This window comes from Petromyzon marinus, chromosome 27 (genome assembly GCF_048934315.1).
Source record: "Petromyzon marinus isolate PM22_M1 ecotype Great Lakes invasive population chromosome 27, UKy_Petmar_22M1.pri1.0, whole genome shotgun sequence".
Classification (NCBI taxonomy): domain Eukaryota; kingdom Metazoa; phylum Chordata; class Hyperoartia; order Petromyzontiformes; family Petromyzontidae; genus Petromyzon; species Petromyzon marinus.
In genome coordinates, this window is record NC_133693.1 from 6,082,419 (window position 1) to 6,099,675 (window position 17,257).

At 52.7% G+C, this 17,257-nt stretch overlaps 1 protein-coding gene across 1 annotated transcript in view; it reads right to left on the reverse strand.

Annotated features, from left to right (window-relative positions):
• The window catches only part of LOC116946705 (plectin-like), a 91,346-nt gene that overhangs the window by 22,062 nt on the left and 52,027 nt on the right, over positions 1–17,257 (reverse strand). The window contains exons 4-17 of the mRNA XM_076070045.1: positions 13,508–13,585; positions 12,977–13,069; positions 11,547–11,713; positions 10,530–10,645; positions 9,753–9,853; positions 9,339–9,458; positions 8,310–8,405; positions 6,584–6,711; positions 5,795–5,876; positions 4,398–4,526; positions 3,875–3,952; positions 2,780–2,938; positions 1,940–2,044; positions 895–990 (exon numbers count right to left, since the gene is read on the reverse strand). Of these exons, the coding sequence (XP_075926160.1) occupies positions 895–990; positions 1,940–2,044; positions 2,780–2,938; positions 3,875–3,952; positions 4,398–4,526; positions 5,795–5,876; positions 6,584–6,711; positions 8,310–8,405; positions 9,339–9,458; positions 9,753–9,853; positions 10,530–10,645; positions 11,547–11,713; positions 12,977–13,069; positions 13,508–13,585 (1,548 nt within the window). The remainder of the gene's footprint in view (positions 1–894; positions 991–1,939; positions 2,045–2,779; positions 2,939–3,874; positions 3,953–4,397; positions 4,527–5,794; positions 5,877–6,583; positions 6,712–8,309; positions 8,406–9,338; positions 9,459–9,752; positions 9,854–10,529; positions 10,646–11,546; positions 11,714–12,976; positions 13,070–13,507; positions 13,586–17,257) is intronic.

Sequence of the window (17,257 nt, forward strand, 5' to 3'; positions counted from 1 at the left end):
GCGGCAGCAGCAGCAGCGGCGGCGGCGGCGGCGGCCACGCGGTGGCGAGGAGCCGACGCGACCAACGATTGCCCAAGCTCTGTAGTCCTCTATGGGGGGGAAAAAAAAAAACCACTGCCCGTAGTTTATGCACGAGGGAGAAACCGGAGCACCCGGAGAGTAAACCCACGTGTGCAAGGGGGTGAAGGCGCTCAGCAATTCCCAGCGATTGCCGAAGCTCTGGGCGACTCGGAGGCGAGCGGAGGAGGAACCACGGACGAGCGGGAAGGCAGTAGCCACACAGTGAGCCGGCACCAAAATCCAACCACAGCCCCCCACCCCCACCTCCAAGCTCTGAGGACCTCTATATATATTGCGGTGTTATTGGGCAACTGATGAATGTTTACACGTGGGAGGAAACTGGAGTACCCCGAGAAAATCCACACGTGCGAGGGAACAACACTCTCTCCCATACAGATGGAACAGGTGGAGTCTATATTTTTGCTTTACCACCTTCTCCTGGCGAGCCAGGGTACACAGTGCTAAATTACAGACTGACCGACTGGTCTCCGAAGGGGTCTTTAGACAATAGACTGACTGACCGGTCTCTGAAGGGATCTCTAGCCAATAGACTGACCGACCAGTCTCTGAAGGGATCTCTAGACAATAGACTGACCGACCAGTCTCTGAAGGGGTCTCTAGACAATAGACTGACCGACCAGTCTCTGAAAGGGTCTCTAGACAATAGACTGACCGACCAGTCTCTGAAGGGATCTCTAGACAATAGACTGACCGACCAGTCTCTGAAGGGGTCTCTAGACAATAGACTGACCGGCCAGTCTCTGAAGGGGTCTCTAGACAATAGACTGACTGGTCTCTGAAAGGGTCTCTAGACAACGTATTGGCTGGACTCGCCTGCAGGCACGCTGTGTGTTCGTGAAGATGCATCTCTGCACACCCGGCCAGCGTGAGGATCCAGAGCAGACGTCCCTTCAGCTCCCCCGTTATAGCCTGGATATCCACCGCAAACACGCCGCAACCACCACCACCACAACCGTCATCGTTGGAGTCATCACTGTCATCATCATCATTGTAAGTCATCGTTGTGATCATGATAGGCGTCATAATCATCATTGTAGTCATCACCGTCATCACCATCATTGTAAGTCATCGTTGTGATCACAATAGGCGTCATCATCATCAACGTATTTAAAGTCATCGGCATCATCATCTTTGTCACCATCGTAATCACCGTTGTCGTTATAAGCATTTATATAACAATCATTATTATCACAATCATAACCACCATTTCATTATCACTATTATATAATCATCATCGTCATCATCATCACCATCGTTATTCCCGTAATCACAATCGTCGTCATTTTCACCACAACTATTCTAATAATCATCAACGCATTTGTCATCATCATAATCACCACGCCAATCATCATCGGCAGCAGCATCCGGAAAATAACCATCATCACCATCATCACCACGTGCGGACCGAGTGTGGTGGTGGTGGTGGTTACTGCGTGAGACCTTCAACTCGCTGAGCTTGGGAAGCATCGAGACAGTGGTGGCGGTGTCTGTCTGTGTCTGTCTGTGTCTGTGTCTGTCGGTGTCTGTGTGTGTCTGTCTGTCTGTGTCTGTGTGTGTCTGTCTGTGTCTGTCTGTATCTGTCGGTGTATGTGTCTCTGTGTCTGTCTGTGTCTGTCTGTGTCTGTCGGTGTCTGTCTGTGTCTGTGTGTGTCTGTCTGTGTCTGTCTGTGTCTGTCGGTGTCTGTCTGTGTGTTTGTCTATTTTGGTGATGAGTCTTGCTGTCAGAGACGACAACGTGGAGGGATGGCGAAGGGAGGGAGGGAGGGGAGGATCGGGGAGGGAGGGGAGGAGAGAGGAGGGGAGGGGAGGGTGGGAGGGAGGGAGGGAAGGGAGAGGAGGGAGGGAGGGGAGGGAGTACCGTGATGGAATCTTGCGCTGGGTGACCCGACTCGATCAGACTCTGCCCAGACTCACAGATCCCTGCCACCTCCTCCTCCACGCGCAACAGCTCCGCACGCAGAGCCTGCACACACGGCCGCACACACACACACAGGTGCACACACGCACACACGCATACGTGGCCCAATTAATAATCGATTTAAGGGGGCAGGCCGCTTCATGATCTGGCCAAGTTTGTCTTTTTTTGTCGTGTTACCCTCCACCACCCGATGCAGGCAAACAAATCAAGTTGCCCGCGTGCACGCCCCTTCAACGCGGCGATTATAATCGTGAGTTGAAGAGAAGTTCTCACAACGTAAATGCAACGCTTGGTTAGAAGAAGAAACATCGGCCAGATCACTGACATGGGGTGAGCGGGCGAATGAGCGAGTTGAAGGGAGCTTCAGCGAGCGGGTGAGTGAGCAGGTGAGCGAGCGAGTGATTGAGCGGGTGAGCTGGTGCTCGGGCACGCGAGTGAGTGGGCGAGCGGGTAAACTGGTGTGTGATTGAGCAGGTGAGTGGGCAAGTGAGCGGGTGAGTGAGTGGGCAAGCGAGTGAGCGAGCGAGCGAGCAGGTGAGCTTGCACGTGGGCGAGCTGGTAAGCGAACGGACAGGCGGGTGATTGAGCTGGCGAATGAGCGGGTGAGTAACCAAGTGAGCGGGCGCATGAGTGAGTAGGTGAGTGAGCGAGCGAGCGAGCGAGTGAGCGAGCAAGCGGGTGAGTGAGCGAGCGAGTCAGTGAGCGTGTGCGTGAGCCAGTGAGCGAGCGGGCGAGCGGGCGAGTCAACGAGTGAGCGGGGCGAATGCGAGAGAGACGCACTCTCAGGGAGTCGCCCTTGGCGGGCAATCCATCCGTGCGGCTCCAGTCGTGTGAGAGCTCCGCGGCCTCGGCACGCGCCATCCACTCGAGCGGCCCGCGGGCGCTGGCGGCCAGGGCGAGCAGCGCCCGCAGGTGCAGCGCACGCGCCTCCCACGAGTGCTGATACACACACACACAGCACGTGCCGCACAGAGGCAAAGGTCCCCCGTATAGCCTCGAGCAGAGAGGTCGGCAAGACCTGCGGCTCGGGAACCGCATGCAGTGGCCCTTTGGCTGCCGCTTTTAAGAAAAATAAAAAAATATATCCTGAAACGTAATTTGATGCAAAGATAATTTATTTATTTTTTAAATGGCAGGGAATGGGTCTTGGTGACAACAGAATGTACAACAGTCAAAACTGTTTTGTTACAGGATAACTAATGGGGGATGGGGGGTGTAAAAAAGACGAAATAGACGCACATTTATTCTATCACCTATTTCGTTGATTTAAATCAGAATTATTTTGTCACCTGCCGCTGTGTCTGTGTACAAGTCGCTCGCTCTCTCTGCGTGTGATGCGGCTCTAAAACAATGTTGGTCACAGACAAAAAAACAAATCTAAAAAGACGTCTCTTCTTCGTCTTCTTCGAAAGGTTACCGACTCCCCCAGGTCTAACAGGACTGTTGGGGCAAGTGCTGTGTGGTGAGCACCTGCGAAGGCCGGCACGGCACATTGGGTGGTGGTGGTGGATGTGGTCAGCAAACCCTCGCCCGGCCACCTTTGTCTCCCCACAGCAGGCGCTCGTTTTTTTAAGGCTGAGCCGACCTTGAGGTGCCAGCAACCGGTCGATTATACGTATGCATATATTCGCTGTTGTTACTGTTGCCACTGAGCGGAAATAGAACTCGGGTTTTTTACCGGCTCCAAAGCTCACCGTCGCTCCACACGCACGGCACACGCGCGGAAACCGGTGGCCGCCGCCGCTGCAAGGATGACCGGAGTTGTCGCGATGACCGGAGTTTACGCTCCATGAGGAGCTCGGCAAGGTGCCGTGGTTCATTTGCGGCGAGCTCTGTGGTGTGTGACGAGCACGACCTCGTCGTGTGCAGCCCCACCTTGAGGTTCGCGTAGGCCACGTTAACTCGCTGCAGCTGTCTGTCGTATTCCGCTTGATGTTCCACAAGCAAGGCGTCCTGCAGGAGAGGAGGATGTCATCATCAGCAGCAGCAACAGCAGCAGCAGCAAGAGCGTCCGCAGCAGGAACAACAGTTAAAATAACACGAGCAGCAGCAGCAGCATTTTGAATGGTAAAAGTAGCTGCATTATCATCATCAGCAGCAGCAGCAGCATTTTTAATGGTAAAAGTAGCTGCATTATCATCAGCAGCAGCAGCAGCAGCATGACGATCGTGAGCATCGGCACCATTATCAGCAGCAATACTATTGTCATCAAGTGCAGCATCATAAGCAGCATCATCATCATAATCTTCATCATAATCTTCATTATAATCTTCAGCAGAAGAATCTTGATCATGACGATGATCAGCCTCATGACCATAAGCATGACGATGGCCACGAGCATGACGACGATCATCATCACGATCATGATAACGGTGATGATGAGTGGCGAGCGCCGTACCCGTGCCCGCGAGGCGTCGTCGACGGCGGTGCCCAGCAGCAGCACGCGGTGCTCCAGCGCCTGGACGCCGGCCAGGGCCATCGTCACGCCGGGCTCGTCTCTCCCCCACTCGGCCCCGTCCACCTCCGCCTGCCCGGCACGGAGAACGCGCGGGGGGGGGGGGATGTCAAGGGACGACGTTGGGCCAACGTCGGGTCAACGTTGGTCGGACGGTTTCAACCACGTGTCAACGTCAGGTCAACGTTGGTCCGACGGTTTCAACCACGTGTCAACGTTGGGAAATGTCCAACCTGCGTCAACCTTGCCCTCTCTCGTGTTAGAATATTCTTTTCCTAAAATGAACAATAAAAATTACATCCCAGGTTCGCTGCATATATATACATTCTGAAGAAGGGCCATAATATGAAATGTCGCTTGATTGTATCTTTTTTTTATCTGTGACGGCCACACACACGCACAGACACAAATTTATTTTGTGTTCAGTTTATTGTCCTTACCCCGCACCTCCAATTAGCACAGTTGGCTACGTACGGCGCAAAAGAAGTTCAACACACACACTCAGGCTGCGGTTGTTGTTGACCATCACGCCGAGGTCGTCTGCCTCACTGCCCACTCGCTGTGCCGGGTTTTCTGTTCTCGTGTTTCTCGAGCGCCTGGTGTACCTGCGCCTGGTGTACCTACGCCTGGTGTACCTATGCCTGGTGTACCTACGCCTGGTGTACCTGTGCCTGGTGTACCTGCGCCTGGTGTACCTACGCCTGGTGTACCTACGCCTGGTGTACCTGTGCCTGGTGTACCTGCGCCTGGTGTACCTGCGTCTGGTGTACCTGAGTCTGGTGTACCTATGCCTGGTGTACCTGCGTCTGGTGTACCTGAGTCTGGTGTACCTGCACCTGGAGTACCTGAGTCTGGTGTACCTGCGCCTGGTGTACCTACGCCTGGTGTACCTGCGCCTGGTGTACCTACGCCTGGTGTACCTGCGTCTGGTGTACCTGCACCTGGAGTACCTGAGTCTGGTGTACCTGCGCCTGGTGTACCTACGCCTGGTGTACCTGCGCCTGGTGTACCTACGCCTGGTGTACCTGCGTCTGGTGTACCTACGCCTGGTGTACCTGCGTCTGGTGTACCTGCGCCTGGTGTACCTGCGCCTGGTGTACCTGAGTCTGGTGTACCTGCGCCTGGTGTACCTACGCCTGGTGTACCTACGCCTGGTGTACCTGCATGTGGTGTACCTGCGCCTGGTGTACCTACACCTGGTGTACCTGCGCCTGGTGTACCTGCACCTGGTGTACCTGCACCTGGTGTACCTGCGTCTGGTGTACCTACGCCTGGTGTACCTGCGTCTGGTGTACCTGTGCCTGGTGTACCTGAGTCTGGTGTACCTGCGCCTGGTGTACCTGCGTCTGTGCGACTTTGGCGAGCAGCTCCTCCAGTGACCTGAGTCGCTGCTCGCTCTCCGCCCTGGCTTCCTGCTCACTCCTGCACGCACACACACGCACACACACGCACGCACACACACGCACACACACGCACACATGCATGCACGCACGCACATGCACAGCGCGCTAACTGCCACGCTCCCGCTCCCCACACACACACACAGATACAAAGACAAACATCCCCCGTATAGCCTTAACAGACTGTTGGGGCAAGTGCTGTTAGTGAGCACCTATGAAGGCCGGCAAGGCACACGAGGGGGTGGGTGCCCAGCAACCATGTCCGGCCGCCTTTGTCTCCTCAATGGCGATGTTTACACACCACACCAGGTACTCATTTGAAGGCTGAGTCGACCTAGGGGAGGCCCAGGACCGGTTCAGATAATCGTCATTGGTTTTGGGCCGTGAGCGGGAATCGAACTCGGGTTTTCAGATTTGTAGCGCAGCGCTTAACCGCTATGCCACCGCTCCCCACGCACACTCAGGAAAGGGGAGCAACAGCCATCGCGGTCAGCGCTATCAAGCCACAGGGAGTGGATGCCTCAAGCACGGTTGCTCCGGTTACCGAGACGGTTGCTGTGGCTAACTGAGACGGTTGCTACGATTACAGAGAGGGGGCGGCAGTGTTCGTTTGTCGCTCGCGAAAGTTGCTCGTGGGGCATTGGAGGCCTTCAGTCGGTTTGATAACGGGGGGGGGGGGGGGAGGTTGTGGGGGGGGGGCGTGGGGTGGATTGCCCCCCAACCCCGTACCTCTGGTTCCCGGACAGGACGCTCCGCTCTTGATCGTCGAGCAGCAGCGTGAGCTTGGACCACTCCTCCTCCACGTGCTCGGGGGTCAGGTCGGGCGGCACGCGGATGCGCCCAAAGCTGATCCACACCTGCCACACAGCGGTCGACGGTTCGATGAGCTTCAGTCGGGCTACGTACACGGTGCCGAAGGAGCTTGAAAGAAGCCCGGCGTACGTGCAGGCAGAGAACGGAGCGGTCGCCAATTGATTGAGTCACCACAGTCGTCGTCACAGTAGAAGTTGTTAAGTTAGTCATTACCACCGCCGTTGTCATCGTAGAAGTAGTTAAGTTAGTCATTACCACCGTCGTCGTCATCATAGAAGTTGTTAAGTTAGTCATTACCACCATCATCATCATTGTAGAAGTTGTTAAGTTAGTCATTACCACCATCGTCATCGTCATCATAGAAGTTGTTAAGTTAGTCATTACCACCATCGTCATCGTCATCATAGAAGTTGTTAAGTTAGTCATTACCACCGTCACCGTAGAAGTTGTTAAGTTAGTCATTACCACCATCGTCGTCATCGTAGAAGTTGTTAAGTTAGTCATTACCACCGTAGTCGTCATCGTAGAAGTTGTTAAGTTAGTCATTACCACAGTCATCGTAGAAGTTGTTAAGTTAGTCATTGCCACCATCATCATCATCGTATAAGTTGTTAAGTTAGTCATTACCACCATAGTTGTCAACATAGAAGTTGTTAAGTTAGTCATTACCACCATAGTTGTCAACATAGAAGTTGTTAAGTTAGTCATTACCCCCGTCGTCGTCATCGTAGAAGTTGTTAAGTTAGTCATTACCACCGTCATCGTTATCATAGAAGTCGTTAAGTTAGTCATTACCACCATCGTCGTCACAGTAGAAGTTGTTAAGTTAGTCATTACCACCATAGTTGTTATCGTAGAAGTTGTTAAGTTAGTCAATACCACCATCATCGTTATCATAGAAGTTGTTAAGTTAGTCATTACCACCGTCTTCGTCATTGTAGAAGTTGTTAAGTTAGTCATTACCACCATCGTCGTCATCATAGAAGTAGTTAAGTTAGTCATTACCACCGTCATCGTCATCATAGAAGTTGTTAAGTTAGTCATAACCACCGTCGTCGTTATCGTAGAAGTTGTTAAGTTAGTCATTACCACCATCGTCGTCATCATAGAAGTTGATAAGTTAGTTATTACCACCATCGTCGTAATCGTAGAAGTTGTTAAGTTAGTCATTACCACCATCGCCGTCATCGTAGAAGTTGTTAAGTTAGTCATTACCACCGTCATCATAGAAGTTGTTAAGTTAGTCATTACCACCGTCATCGTAGAAGTTGTTAAGTTAGTCATTAGCACCATCGTCGTCATCGTAGAAGTTGTTAATATCGTCGTCATCGCTGCAATCATCATTATCGGCGTTGTGATCGCCATCATCATCGTCATCAATGTCGTCGTCATCACGTGCCAATCATGTAGCCAGTCATGATGATCCCAAAATCCATTTCATCACACACGTGTGTGTACATGCACAAGTGTGTGTGTGTGTACACACACTTGTGCATGTGTGTGCGGTGTGTAACATCGCCACTGGGGAGACAAGGGCGGCTGAGCCTGGTGCCGGCCACCCACTCCCTCACGTTGCCGTGCCGACCTTAATAGTTGCTCCTCACTAACCGCACTGCGCACGTGTGTGTGTGTGTGCGCGCACCTCGAGAGCCTTGTACAGTGCGTAGATCTGGCTCTTCTCCTCGGCTTTAGCCACCATCTCCGTGTCCCGCAGCTCTGCAAACCAGGCGAGCACGGCCTGCAAGCCCCGAGGCAAAACACCGCACCGGCGCTTCCTTCCTTCTGCCCACAAAACCCCCACAGCCGCGCCCGTTGCACACAAAGTGCTTGCCGCAGGCGAACCTCGCTGACCTCGTCGAGGGCCAGACACGACTGTCACGTGAACTCCCATCGTCCCTGCAGCGGCGGCCTTTTGGCGAACCGTCGTGCAAAGACGGTGGTCACCGCGTCGTGCGCTTTCAGATGCCCTTCTGCGGCCCTCTGGAACGCTCTTCCTTCCGAAATTAGGAAGCCATTGGAGCTACGCACTTTTACACAAAGATTGAAAACATAGCCGCATGCCCGGCCACCGAATGCCCGAGAAAGGTTATGTTTGGTCAGATAGAGGGGGCTAAATGGGCATGGCATGGGCTAGAGAAGAGATAGGCTGATGTGATGTCGAAGGATTTGGAGCTGAGTGACCTTGCCGAATGGCTGGTACCAGCGGTATCAAGATCATCCTCTGTGGAGGAGGAGGAGGTTTGTGAAGGAAGCTGCTGGATGACGTACTTTCGATTAGCAGGATTGGCTACGTACCGTGTGAAAGAAGTTGAACATCAATAGATACATGGGCATTTGGAGGCAGTCGCCCTCCAGTAAAAGCGGAAGGCAGAGGAGCGACGCTCAAAACAACGAGCGGAGCGCCGGGCAGCTAAAGCACCGTCAACCCGTTACACCTGGTTCTCTCGACCTACCATCAAGAATTCGAAACATCACATGGCTTCAAAGTGCACTTAGCCTGGCACAAGAGCCATGGTGATGTCACCGCTACTTATTGGCGAATGGCGGCTGTTGTTGTCCCACGTGAATCAGTGACCTCTCCGTCACGTGGTTCAACAAAGTAAAGGGAGGGAGGGAGGCAGGCAGGGAGCCAGGTAGAGAGGGAGGGAAGCAGGGAGGGAGGGAGGGGCACCTTGGCCTGCGCCTCGTCTGTGGGCCGAGACGACTGGCGGATGCGAGCGCCCTGCTGCTCGATCCAGGCGAGGAGATCTCGCACCAAGCGCTGGTACTCGTCCCAGTGCGCGTCCACCTCCTACACGGGGGGAGGGACACGGGGATGTGGGGATGAGAGATGGGGACACGGAGATAGATAAGGAAACGTGGGGACACGGGGGTGAGAGATGAGGACACGGAGACAAGGAAACACAGGGACACGGGGCTGAGGCACGGGAACACGGAGACACAGGGACACTAGGGTGAGACATGGGGACATGAGAACATGTGGATACGGAGACACTAGGATACAGAGACATGGGGATACAGGAACATGGAGACCCAAAGACATGGGGACATGGAGGCACGGGCACACAGGGACACGGGCACACACCTGCAGGCTGATGCCACCAGCGGGGATTCGAGGGAAGGCGTCGTAGAGCGAGGAGACGTACGTGACGATGGACTTCTCGTCAGGGTTGGGCACATCCACATCTAGCATCATCATCATCATTACCATCAGTAGCAGCAATTATATCGCCGTGATCATCGTCAGCAACTACAGCAGCAACATCACCAGCAAAAGCATTATCAGCAACAGCACTATCAGCAGCAGCAACAGCATCATCAGCAGCAATATCAGCAGCGGGGAACCATAAATCATCAGCACCACCGTCATCAGCAGTTACAGCTCCAGCAGTAGCCACATCATCAGCAACAGCAGCAGTGCCATCAGTAACAGTATCAGATGCATGATCACTATGATCAAACAGCGACTTTTTTTATTTGACCAGGCAAGGTCCCCTGAGCCATGTAGCTCTTTTTCAGAAGCGAGTCGGCCACAAGTGATAGCTCAACGAAGTGGCTTGTCACGTGGAAATTTACAGCAGCAGCCAAATTCTCTGAACGCGCGTTGATTCTAAAATGTGGAGGGAAAAACCGGAGGACCCGGACAAAAATCCACGCGACCACGGGGGAGAGAAACATGCAAAATCCAAATCTACAGGCATCAGGGTCGAGATCGAGCCCAAGACCTCCTAGCCACCGTGGCGCAATGACGATGAGCCTCCTCCCACCTTTGACCGAGATGAAACCACGAAAATCCAGGACTGAAATCCCGTACGCGCGTGCGCATGATTTTTCTTCCTTGCCTCTGTCTTTGACGTCTCACCTTCGGGGTCCAGGAGGCGAATGACCTCGAAGTTCTGCTCGGCCGTAACGAAGGCCCGCTCGAGGTTCTCCACGTTGCTGCTCACGTAGACCTTCTCAATGTTGATGAGGTCCGGCCTGCATGCCCGGACACGGGAGGGTTATGGGCTGGAATTAGGCGTGAAAGAGATGCGCGAGATTGAGGTGTGAAGAGCGAGGTGTGTGTGTGTGTGAGCACGAGGTGTGAAACCTTGAACGTGCAGAGAAGAAGGACAAATCGCACACAGGGGATAAAACTCGCGCACGCACGAACGCTGATGCAGCACTTCGCAATTGGTGTACCGCGGTACAAGTGCCTGGTGTACTGCAGTACTTTAAAATATATATAAAGGGAAGAACCCCGCTGTTCGCGAGCCAGGATGGACAGAACTCTCTCTTTGTCCTTCTCTCTCCGTGCCGTTCAGTGGCCGATCCAGCTCCCCCCCCCCCCCCCACTACCTCCCTCTCCATTGGCCGCGCGCACGTGTCAGTGCGGCAGCCGTCAGCCCTCACCCCCGGCCCTCTGGACTCCCTCGCTCGCGGGCGCGTGACGTGGAATGAGAAAAGGTTGAGAAGTACCGCACCGACGAATTCACAGAGATCCCCCGTATAGCCTTTAACAGACAGTGCCGTTAGGGAGCATTTATGTAGGCCGTCACGAAACACGGGTGGAGGCTGGGGGGGCCAGCATCACGCCCTTCGTCTTCCCAGTGCTGATGCTTACTACACACCGCACCAGGAGGACCAGGAATCGCTTTAGATATTTGTCACTGGTGTTGGCCGTGAGTGGGAATCGCAGTGTGCTAACTACTGTGCCACCGCTCCCCACAATATGATGAGGGTCAATGCCACCATGACCCCCATCATCATCATCAAGTGACCCCCATCATCATCCCATTCACCACCATGACCCTCACCATCACCACCGTGACCCCCATCATCATCATCACCATCACCACCATGACCCCCATCACCACCACCACCAGCATCACCGCCCCACCTGTGCTTGTGGATGATGGCGTTGAACACCTTGCCATCTCGCCACGACGTGGAGAAGTTGTCGCACTTGAGGCTCGGGTAGCCGTCGATGGTGTTCCTCACCCACACCATGAGGCGGCTCTGAGCCGTCAGGTCGCGGTGCTGGTCCCCCACCTCGATCTCCGACACCTGGATAACCCCACCCCCGCCCCACCAAAACAGTGGCCCCCACAGCCCCCCACAGCCCCACCACATACCCCAAGCACGTTAGCAATTTAACGCAAGTCGCAAGCTTGCAACTCCCCGGCATGCACTGATCGACATTGGCTAACTATGGCTCATTCCCACAATGCACTGTGTGTAGTGGTGTAACTCCCATAATGTACTGTATAGAGTGGTGTAACTCCCACAATGCACTGTGTGTAGTGGTGTAACTCCCACAATGCACTGTGTGTAGTGGTGTAACTCCCACAATGCACTCCCACAATGCACTGTGTAGTAGTGTAACTCCCACAATGCACTGTGTGTACTGGTGTAACTCCCACAATGCACTGTGTGTACTAGTGTAACTACCACAATGCACTGCGTGTACTTATGCAACTCCCACAATACACTGCATGTACTTGTACAACTCCCACAATGCACTGCGTGTACTTGTGCAACTCCCACAATGCACTGCGTGTACTTGTGCAACTCCCACAATGCACTGCGTGTACTTGTGCAACTCCCACAATGCACTGCGTGCAGTGATATAGCTGTCGTGCCGGCTACCACAATATCATCTCTTTTAATATGTAATGAACAGTTTTATTCAAACATACGATATGCTTACTCCAGTGACAAAAGGTAATCGTGAGAGTCATTGTGGAGAATATAAATACTAAAATATGTAAGCAGGCACGACACTATGTCTCCCTCACGTATCCTTCCCTCAACATTAAAAACAAATACAAGCATTTCTGCGACAACCCAACGGCCACTACAGCCTTCTGACAGTGAACAATGTCAGCAGCATTGATCAGTACGAGCAACACTCTGGACTGGGTTCGACACCCAGTGTCTGGGCACTATAGGGTGGTCTATTGCCACTCCTTAAACCGTCACCTAACCGTGAACCTGAATGGTGAGTCAGTGAGTGAGTTGGTTGGTGAATTAGTGAGTTGGTGAATTCGTGAGTCGGTGTGTAAGGGAATATGCAGATAAATGAGCAAGTGAGTGAGTTAGTAGAATAGTGGGTGAGCGAGCGAGTAAGAATCAGATTCTGTATTAGCACCGGAGGAATCCGATGGGCTATGAAGCTCTTTTTCACAGATGTCCAGTGCGTTTCACAGAGAAGTGACGACCAAAGTTGGTGGATGAGTGAGTGAGCTAACGCAGAGGCAAGTGGAGCTGCAAGGTAAGAGACGCTCGTTCCGCGTGTCCGCACTGCGGTGAGCGGGCGAGTGGTCACACCTGGAAATGCAGGATCAGGGTCCATATGAGGCCCAGCGTGAGCTTGGGGCTCCCCTGGGTGATTTCCTCACTGCGGATGTTCACCAACTTGACCTGCCGCCAGGGACCGGGACAGTGGATAGAGGTGGAGAGGGGCGAGGGGTGGAGAGGGGCGAGAGGGTGGAGAGGGGCGAGGGGGTTCAGAGGGCCGAGGGGGTGGAGAGGGGTGAGGGGGTGGAGAGGGGTGAGGGAGTGGAGAGGGGTGAGGGGTGGAGAGGGGCGAGGGGGTTCAGAGGGCCGAGGGGGTGGAGAGGGGTGAGGGGGTGGAGAGGGGCGAGGGGGTGGAGAGGGGCGAGGGGGTGGAGAGGGGTGGAGAGGGGGTGGAGAGGGGCGAGGGGGTGGAGAGGGCCGAGGGGGTGGAGAGGAGCGAGGGGGTAGGGAGGGATGGAGAGGGGCGAGGGGGTGGTGAGGGTTGGAGAGCGGTCCTCTCAATAAAGGGGCTTGAGGCTCAGTAGGGCGCTCTCCCGCTGGTGCTGCTTCCGCTGCTCGTACCTGTTTCTTGCGCAGGAACTCGAGGGCGATGTTCACGTTCTGCAGCATGTGCACCAGCATCTTGCCCTTCTCACGGGGCTGCTCGCACGCACACACACGACCAGAGCTGCTATAGACAAGGATCCCCCGTAAAGCCTTCAACGGGCCGTTGGGCCAAGTGCTGTTGGCGAGTAGCAGCACCTGTGATGGTGCGCAAGGCGGTGGGGGGCCAGCACCATGCCCGGCTGGGTGAGTGTGAGTGAGTCATTGAGAGTGTGTGAGTCAGTGAGTGAGTCAGTGAGTGAGTCATTGAGTGAGTGAGTGTGACTGAGTGTGTGAGCGAGTGAGTCATTGAGTGAGTAAGTGTGTGAGTGAGTGAGTGTGTGAGTGAGTCAGTGTGTGAGTGAGTGTGTGAGTGAGTCAATGAATGAGTGAATGTGAGTGAGTCATTGAGTGAGTGTGTGAGTGAGTCAGTGTGTGAGTGAGTGTGTGAGTGAGTGAGTGCGTGAGTGAGTCAGTGTGTGAGTGAGTGTGTGAGTGAGTCAATGAATGAGTGAATGTGAGTGAGTCATTGAGTGAGTGTGTGAGTGAGTCAGTGTGTGAGTGAGTGCATGTGTGAGTGAGTCAGTGAGTGAGTGAGTGTGTGATTGAGTCAGTGTGTGAGTGTGTGAGTGAGTCAGTGTGTGAGTGAGTGAGTGTGTGAGTGAGTGTGTGAGTGAGTCAGTCGACCCGTGGCACCTGGGTCTGCCCCGTGACCTTCTGCCAGCGGGCGTTCGACACTTCACGTGGCCTCAGGGTGCACATAGCCTGGCACAAGCGTCGTGGTGACGTCACCGCCACTTAGTGGCGAATGGCGGTTGTTGTTGTTGTTGTTGTGAGTCAGTGTGTGAATGAGTGTGTGAGTGAGTCAATGAATGGGTGAATGTGAGTGAGTCATTGAGTGAGTGAGTGTGACTGAGTGTGTGAGTGAGTGAGTCATTGAGTGAGTGAGTGTGTGAGTGAGTGAGTGTGTGAGTGAGTCAGTGTGTGAGTGAGTGTGTGAGTGAGTCAATGAATGAGTGAATGTGAGTGAGTCATTGAGTGAGTGTGTGAGTGAGTCAGTGTGTGAGTGAGTGAATGTGCGAGTGAGTCAGTGAGTGAGTGAGTGTGTGATTGAGTCAGTGTGTGAGTGTGTGAGTGAGTCAGTGTGTGAGTGAGTGAGTGTGTGAGTGAGTGAGTGTGTGAGTGAGTCAGTGTGTGAGTGAGTGTGTGAGTGAGTCAATGAATGAGTGAATATGAGTGAGTCATTGAGTGAGTGAGTGTGTGAGTGAGTGAGTGTGTGAGTGAGTGTGTGAGTGAGTCATTGAGTGAGTGAGTGTGTGAGTGAGTCATTGAATGAATGAGTGTGAGTCAGTGTGTGAGTGAGTGTGTGAGTGAGTCAGTGTGTGAGTGAGTGAGTGTGTGAGTGAGTGAATGAGTGTGTGAGGGAGTCAGTGTGTGAATGAGTGTGTGAGTGAGTCAATGAATGAGTGAATGTGAGTGAGTCATTGAGTGAGTGAGTGTGTGAGTGAGTGTGTGAGTGAGTCAGTGTGTGAGTGAGTGTGTGAGTGAGTCATTGAATGAATGAGTGTGAGTCAGTGTGTGAGTGAGTGTGTGAGTGAGTCAGTGTGTGAGTGAGTGTGTGAGTGAGTCAGTGAGTGAGTGAGTGTGTGAGTGAGTCAATGAATGAGCGAATGTGAGTGAGTCATTGAATGAGTGAGTGTGTGTGTGAGTCATTGAGTGAGTGAGTGTGTGAGTGAGTGTGTGAGTGAGTCAGTGTGTGAGTGTGTGAGTGAGTCAGTGAATGAGTGAATGTGAGTGAGTCATTGCGTGAGTGTGTGAGTGAGTCAGTGTGTGAGTGAGTGAATGTGTGAGTGAGTGAGTGTGTGATTGAGTCAGTGTGTGAGTGAGTCAGTGTGTGAGTGAGTTAGTGTGTGAGTGAGTGAGTGTGTGAGTGAGTCAGTGTGTGAATGAGTGTGTGAGTGAGTGAGTCAATGAATGAGTGAATGTGAGTGAGTCATTGAGTGAGTGAGTGTGTGAGTGAGTGAGTGTGTGAGTGAGTGTGTGAGTGAGTCAGTGTGTGAGTGAGTGTGTGAGTGAGTCATTGAATGAATGAGTGTGAGTCAGTGTGTGAGTGAGTGTGTGAGTGAGTCAGTGAGTGAGTGAGTGTGTGAATGAGTGTGTGAGTGAGTGTGTGAGTGAGTCAATGAATGAGTGAATGTGAGTGAGTCATTGAATGAGTGTGTGTGTGAGTGAGTCATTGAGTGAGTGAGTGTGTGAGTGAGTGAGTGTGTGAGTGAGTCAGTGTGTGAGTGAGTGTGTGAGTGAGTCAGTGAATGAGTGAATGTGAGTGAGTCATTGAGTGAGTGTGCGAGTGAGTCAGTATGTGAGTGAGTGAATGTGTGAGTGAGTCAGTGAGTGAGTGAGTGAGTGTGTGAGTGAGTCAGTGTGTGAGTGTGTGAGCGAGTCAGTGTGTGAGTGAATGTGTGAGTGAGTCAATGAATGAGTGAATGTGAGTGAGTCATTGAGTGAGTCAGTGTGTGAGTGAGTCAGTGTGTGAGTGAGTGAGTCAATGAATGCGTGAGTGTGTGAGTGAGTCATTGTGTGAGTGTGTGAGTGAGTCATTGAGTGAGTGAGTGTGTGACTGAGTGAGTGTGTGAGTGAGTCAGTGAACGAGTGAATGTGAGTGAGTCATTGAGTGAGTGTGTGAGTGAGTCAGTGTGTGAGTGAGTGTGTGAGTGAGTCAGTGTGTGAGTGAGTGTGTGAGTGAGTAATTGAGTGAGTGAATGTGAGTGAGTAATTGAGTGAGTGAATGTGTGAGTGAGTAATTGAGTGAGTGAGTGTGTGAGTGAGTCATCGAGTGAGTGAGTGTGTGAGTGAGTAATTGAGTGAGTGAGTGTGAGTGTGTGAGTGAGTAATTGAGTGAGTCATTGAGTGAGTGTGTGAGTGAGTCATTGAGTGAGTGAGTGTGAGTGTGTGTGTGACTGAGTGAGTGTGTGAGTAATTGAGTGAGTGTGTGAGTGAGTAATTGAGTGAGTGAGTGTGTGAGTGAGTCTGTGAGTGAGTCATTGAGTGAGTGAGTGTGTGAGTGAGTAATTGAGTGAGTGAGTGCGTGAGTGAGTAATTGAGTGAGTGAGTGTGAGTGTGTGTGTGACTGAGTGATTGTGTGAGTGAGTCATTGAGTGAGTGTGTGAGTGAGTCATTGAGTGAGTGAGTGTGTGAGTGAGTAATTGAGTGAGTGAGTGTGTGAGTGAGTAATTGAGTGTGTGAGTGAGTGTGTGAGTGAGTGTGTGAGTGAGTCCGTGTGTGAGTGAGTGTGTGAGTGAGTAATTGAGTGAGTGAGTGTGTGAGTCATTGAGTTAGTGAGTGTGTGAGTGAGTGTGTGAGTGAGTAATTGAGTGAGTAAGTGTGAGTGTGTGAGTGAGTAATTGAGTGAGTGTGTGAGTGAGTCATTGAGTGAGTGTGTGAGTGAGTAATTGAGTGAGTGAGGTTGTGAGTGAGTAATTGAGTGAGTGAGTGTGTGAGTGAGTAATTGAGTGAGTGAGTGTGTGAGTCATTGAGTGAGTGAGTGTGTGAGTGAGTGTGTGAGTGAGTAATTGAGTGAGTAAGTGTGAGTGTGTGAGTGAGTAATTGAGTGAGTGTGTGAGTGAGTCATTGAGTGAGTGTGTGAGTGAGTAATTGAGTGAGTGAGTGTGTGAGTGAGTAATTGAGTGAGTGAGTGTGTGAGTGAGTAATTGAGTGAGTGAGTGTGTG